This window comes from Zalophus californianus, chromosome 8 (genome assembly GCF_009762305.2).
Source record: "Zalophus californianus isolate mZalCal1 chromosome 8, mZalCal1.pri.v2, whole genome shotgun sequence".
Lineage (NCBI taxonomy): Eukaryota > Metazoa > Chordata > Mammalia > Carnivora > Otariidae > Zalophus > Zalophus californianus.
Genome location: NC_045602.1, coordinates 36168626 through 36174625, shown reverse-complemented (window position 1 = coordinate 36174625; position 6000 = coordinate 36168626). Strand labels below are relative to the sequence as shown.

Sequence of the window (6000 nt, the reverse complement as noted above, 5' to 3'; positions counted from 1 at the left end):
ACATGACATTTGAAGACCCAGGAAAATCTCCACATCTCTCAAGGAAAAAGACAAAGGGACAATCAAGAGACAATGCTGAGATGACACAAGAGTTAAAATTGAGACACTAAAGCTATTATAATCATGTTCCAAGAAATACAGGCAAATCTTGAAATGAATAGAAAGATAGTCTCATCAGAGAAACAGACAATACAGAAAGAACTGAATTGGAGTTTTGAGAATAAATATAATAACCAAACTGAAAACATTCATTGCATGGACTCAATTTTTTTCCTCTAAGATCTTTAAAATATGTATGATAGTTGAAAGCAAAAGTAATAACATTGGCGGGGTTTGAATGTGTGCATACGTAATCCATACGACAGCTGTGATTGGGAAACGATAAAGGGACCTACATGGTCGTAAGTTTTCTGCATTCCATTTGAAGTGGCAAAATATTAATTCTGAGTAGACTGCAAAATTAACTATGAATATTGTAACTCCTAGAGCAAACTTCTAAACAAACACTGCAAAGAGACGTAGTCAAACTCCGTAGATGAGTTAAAGTGGAACACTAAAAATATTCCAAAAGTCCAAAGGAATGCAAGAAAGAGGAAACAAAGAAATGAAACACAGAGCAAACAAAAACCAAAAATAAAATGGTAGACCGAAATCCAAACATATCAACATTCAATGTGAAGAGTCTAAATACACCAAAAGCAGCAAACTTCAGAATAGATTTTAAAAGAAAAAAGACCCATTTAAATCTTATAACCACAGCAAAACCCATATAAATGAATAAGTAAAAGTAAACGGGTGAGAAAAAAATGCAAAAAATATATACTATACCATGTAAACACCAAGTGTGTTATAATATACATGCCAACATCAATTACAAGCAACAGTACTTGCATACATTGTTGGTGGGAAAATAAATAGTTTAAACAACTTTGTAAAATAGCTTGACATTATCTGTGAAAAACACATACCACATAATCCACAATCTATTCCTAAGATATTCCCAATAGAAGTGCATACATAGGGGCACCTGGGTGGCTCAGTTGGTTAAGCATCTTGACTTTGGCTCGGGTCATGATCTCAGGGTCCTGGGATTGAGCCCCACATCAGGCTCCACACTCAGCTGGTAGTCGGCTTGTCCCTCTGCCCCTCCCCCCCACTTCATGCTCACACATGCTCTCTCTCTCTCTCTCAAATAAATAAAATCGTTAAAAAAAAAAGTGCATAGATGCTCCAAAGACATGTTCTAGAATGTTCATAGTATTGTTCTTAATTATAACCGCAATTGAAAGAACTCAAATGTCCAGAAACAATAGACTGATGAAGTGTGGCATATTCATGGAGTGGAACACCATGCAGCGGCAGGTGAGCTACAGCAACACCCAGTGACATGGATGAGTTTCACAGACCTAATGTTGGGTGAAAGAAGCCAGACACAAAGGAATCCATTCAAAAACAGGCAAAACCAGCCTATGGGGTTAGGGCGGCCTGAGAACAGGTATTAGGGAGGAGGGTGGGAGAAATGACTGAGAGTCTGGTAACATTCTATGCCTGGGTGGCAGTTTCTTGGTCTGCATGTTTTCTGCACTTTTTCTGTAAGTGTATTATGCACCAATAAAAACAATTTTGAGACTATTTTTAAAAGTCAGAATGGAAATATGAACAGGGGAGATTCTGTTGTGGAAAGGAAAGAAGGGCAGAAGAGAAGTGATTTCAGGATAAGAATTAGATAAATAAGCGAGTGCTTCTTAAGCATCTGCCATATGCCAAAACTGTCCTAAATGCTTTCAGTATGGATTATCCCATTTAACCCACCCTCATGAACAAAGGAGAGTGTGGACACAAGGGTAACAGGAATCAGCAGCATTGAGTACTGGTGCACGATTTTCAAGATTAACTCCAATTCTCCATCCAGGAGGTGAAAACCAGCAGGCCCTTTGTAGAAGAGTCTGAAAGACCCCTCTCCTGGGCCTGGCATTCCCCAAGGCCTCACCCCAGGCTTCTGACCTTGTCTTCAATTGCTTTTATACCCGTAGCCCCAGAGATGCCTCTCCTTGCAATGCATTGCAATTTTATTTTTACTTAAAAAATATATTCTTGCACAAAACTTAAATCTGCTGTATGGGACAGAAAGCATGGCAAAGGCGTCCCTATGTTCATTTTTCTTTAAGATTTTCTGTGAAAAGTAAAGACTTATTTCCTAATACATTCTCAGATAATACAACTTTTTATATAGAATGTTTAACAGTTGTGTTGGTAAGAAGTGTTCTGGGATGTAAGGTAAAAGAATAAAAAGTGATCCAAAAAGAAAGAAGAAGAAGAAAAAAAAAAAACCAGCAGTGGGGAAGAAGACACTGCCCAAGAGTAATCTCCCTTCCTTGCATCCTCCGCGGCAGGTCAGATGCTGCGGGGGCATCGTGCTGATCACGCGGTCTGATTATCTGAAGCCATCCATTAAGATATTCAACCAGACCTGATGCATCCGGGATATTGGCTCCTTCTGACATTTCAGCGGGACGGCCGTCGGGAGTGCGTTGTGGAGTGTTTTGCGACACCTCCTCCAGGAATATGATACAAAAGTCAGAATCATTTCAGGAACCGGTGAGCTTTTTTCTATTTCTTCCAAGTAGAAGCTGTTCTTACAGCTCTAAACTTCTGTCCCTCCTGGGATCTCACTCCCTGTGGTGCATTATGAATCTTGTAGCTTTCTTATCAATTGCCTCAGTGGAGTGTGCTATACCTTGTCACATATGATATAACATCACTTGGTTAAATGTAAAATGTTTAAAATATGCCAAAGTTTTGTAACCATGTTTTGTCACATCTTCATTTCTTTTTTCTTTTTCTTTTTTCCTTTTTTTAGAGAGAGCGCATGTGAGCAGAGGGGAGGAGGGGCAGAGATAGGGAGAGAGAGAATCCCAAGCAGGATCCACGCTCAGCCTAGAGCCTGATTCCAGGCTCCATCTCAGACCCTGAGATCATGACCTGAGCTGAAATCAAGAGTCGGTCGCTCAACCGACTGGGCCACCTAGGAGCCCCCATCTTCATTTCTTAGTACACTAATTGCCTCAGGAGGTAGAAGTGGCTCAGGCTCTGTCAACCTCTAAGGGTTCCAGTTTCTATTATTACCACTGCTTCATAGATGAGAAATGAGCTAAGGACCGTGTTTTCCTTCTTGCTTTCCCTAAGCTGCTCCCATGATGCCATGTTGTCAGTGGTCAAGTCCAAGTATCCTACAGGCCATAAGAGTGTCACAGGGCTTATTCACAACCTGCAGGAGAGGTGGCAAGAGGTGGGATTCCTGAGGCAATGCCCGCTTAGCTTGAATTCATCTTGCAAACGAGGTGGGGCCAGATGACAGGTAGGATGAGGGCCTCACTCTCTCCCTAGGTCTCAGCAGGCCTGGGGGAAGGGAATGACCAGGCTGGCTTGAGGTTTAGTCAGTGTGCTCTTTGCCTCCCCTTTCAGTGCTTTGCTTTGGGCTTCACTTGTCCAAAACCCCTCTCTCCGCCGCCTAGCCCCAGACCAGGCAAAGGCCCAGCTGCCTGTTCCACTGACCTGTGCCCAGGAGGGCAGGCTCTAGAATGCACTGCCCTTGCTGATGAATAGATAGTGGCCTCTTGTGGAAGACGCTAATTACCCCAGCGCACAAGGCAATCCTTCCCACATCCCCTCCTCACCAGAGAGCAGCTCCCCAAGGTTGACCCCATGGGGCTGAGGTTGACCGTTGAGGGCAGGGAGAAAGGACCCCAACCCCAAGCACCCTGAGCAGACTCTGGGGATCCAGGCCTTTCTGCACGTGGTTGACTCTAAGGTAGAGAAGAAAAAGGACTCAAGTCTCCAGGACCTATCTTGAGAGTGAGAGGAGTTGCTTGACCACTGGGTCACAGCCCCCCTGATTGGCCAGTGGGTGGGCGGGAGGCAGGAAGGAACTGCCTGGCCCCAAGCCCAGCGCCTGGCGACACTCAGTGAGGGCTGTGGCAGGGAAGGAGGAAGGCTCAAACTTGGGGCTGCACCCAGCCAACGGAGCCCTTCTCAGGTGCCTGATGGGGCCGACTTCTAGAGAGGGAGAACCCCACCACCGGCTGTGTGAGCAGAGAAGGGAGGGTGGGGAAGGGGATGCAAGGAGAGAAGGAAATGCCAATTTCCTGGGGACTGGAGCTGGAAGTGAGGACAGCTTCTCCCCCTCTGAGACGGAGGGTGGCCCCCAGGAATGGAGAAGGAGGGACCCAGGCAGCAGGGGCGGACGGATAGAAGACCCAACATCATTCATGACCAGCTCTGTGTCCTTAACTTAACCTAACAGATTCTCAGCCTCCTCACTTTGGAAAGAGATGGTGTAGCTGTGAGCATGGCTGTGGGGAGCCTGCAGATTGTTTAGCTCATAGTCGGCCCTTAATAAACAGTCCTGGTCAGAGCAAGACTTCGCCTAGACTCTGGCCACACGGTCGAAGGGTGGTGGCTGTAGCTGGTATCCCCTGGAGTGAATATGCTCCCGGATTCAAAATTCCTGAGGAGGGTTAAGTGTAGGAAGAGAGTCTCTGCCTTCCGTGCCTCAGTGTGCCCAGCGGCTCTGCCCGAGGGAGCCGAGGCCCATCTGATGCAAAGCCGAATCCACATTTGCATTTCACTGGGGAGGCTTTTGGCCAGAGCAGTGGAAGGACCTGCTCGGCTGGAACGTTTTTTTTTTTTTTTTTTCCCTCCCAGGCGACGTCTGATGGGTGTGTCAGGCAGGAGGTGATATTTGACTGGGCCGGCGCGGGCGAGCCGCTGCGGAGCCAAGGGCACCAGGCATTGGGCTAGAGATGGCCTCCCCGGACCTGCCGCCCGCCACCAGCTACGCCCCGCCCGAAGTGCCCCTGGGGGTCCTGCTGTTCTTCACCATCCCCTACGCCTTCTTCTTGCCCGAGCTGGTGAGTGCTGCAGCGTGGGACACCTGCAGAAGGGGAGGGCTCAGGAGAAGCCGGCACTCCTGGGGGGGGGGCAGGGGCCGGAGCAGCTGTGGGTCTCCCATCTCCCCCACCTCTCAGACTCAGCTGGGATGATCCCTAATCCCTCCCTGTGCTACTCCTCCCAACTTCTGCAGTATGGGTGGGTTTCCTCCTTCCAAAACAAACCCACCCGCCGTGGGTGACAGGCAGGCCACCTGGTGATCGGAGGGGCGGTGAAGGGTGGCGGGGGGGATGCTGCTAAAATATCCTGGGTCCTCAGGAAGATGCTGGAAATGGACTTTTATTTTTTTTAAAGATTTTATTTATTTATTTGAGAGAGAGAATGAGAGATAGAGAGCACAAGAGGGAAGAAGGTCAGAGGGAGAAGCAGACTCCCTGCTGAGCAGGGAGCCCGATGCGGGACTCGATCCCGGGACTCCAGGATCATGACCTGAGCCAAAGGCAGTTGCTTAATCAACTGAGGCACCCAGGTGCCCTGGAAATGGACTTTTATATGGTTTCTTTTCTCCAACTACTTGCTTGTTTCTGCTTTTCTAAAGTTCAAAACGGTTGGGTGGGGGGACTCTGTCTTTCCTTCTGAGAGGAGGTCTTCTAGTATTAACTGTCATGTCAGCTGACTTTAAACTTTGACTTATAGACTCTGTGCAAGAGGTAGCTCGTGACATCTGCCATAAAACAGTTGTGTGAGCCGCCCCGGTTGCACACAGGGACCTGTGACTGCGTTACACTCTCTGAGATGCCCTGCAGCTGGATTGCGGCTCGAACCCCTGCCAGGGGCCGGGGGTGGCTCACATGTTGCAGTCTGCAGAGCCCTGTAGACACAGTGCCCATCTGAGCCAGCTGCCACCATCCCCTCTCTGCTCATGGGGACACCGAAATCTGGTGAACCATTCAGGGCAAAGGAGTTTATTTCGTGTTTTGAACACGTCCTAAAATATCTAGCTTGTGGGTAACACTTTCTTAACAGCTCTGAATTTGGCAGTGCTGACCCCGGGCCAGGGAGGGGAAGGTGGTTCCAGCTTTCAATCAGACCTGACCGGCCCTCTCTCAT

The 6000-nt window shown here is 47.8% G+C and overlaps 1 protein-coding gene across 3 annotated transcripts in view; it reads left to right on the top strand.

The window, feature by feature from the left end:
• The first annotated feature begins 2491 nt into the window (after window positions 1-2491).
• Window positions 2492-6000, top strand: part of MALL (mal, T cell differentiation protein like) — a 29400-nt gene continuing 25891 nt past the window's right edge. The window contains exons 1-2 of one of the 3 annotated variants that reach the window (XM_027622174.1): window positions 2492-2598; window positions 4705-4910. In XM_027622174.1, coding sequence (XP_027477975.1) covers window positions 4803-4910 — 108 coding nt within the window. In that variant the 5' untranslated portion in view covers window positions 2492-2598; window positions 4705-4802. Of the gene's footprint in view, window positions 2599-3971; window positions 4087-4704; window positions 4911-6000 lie in introns of those variants that run through there. The other 2 variants (XM_027622172.1, XM_027622173.1) reach the window with 2 other exon arrangements.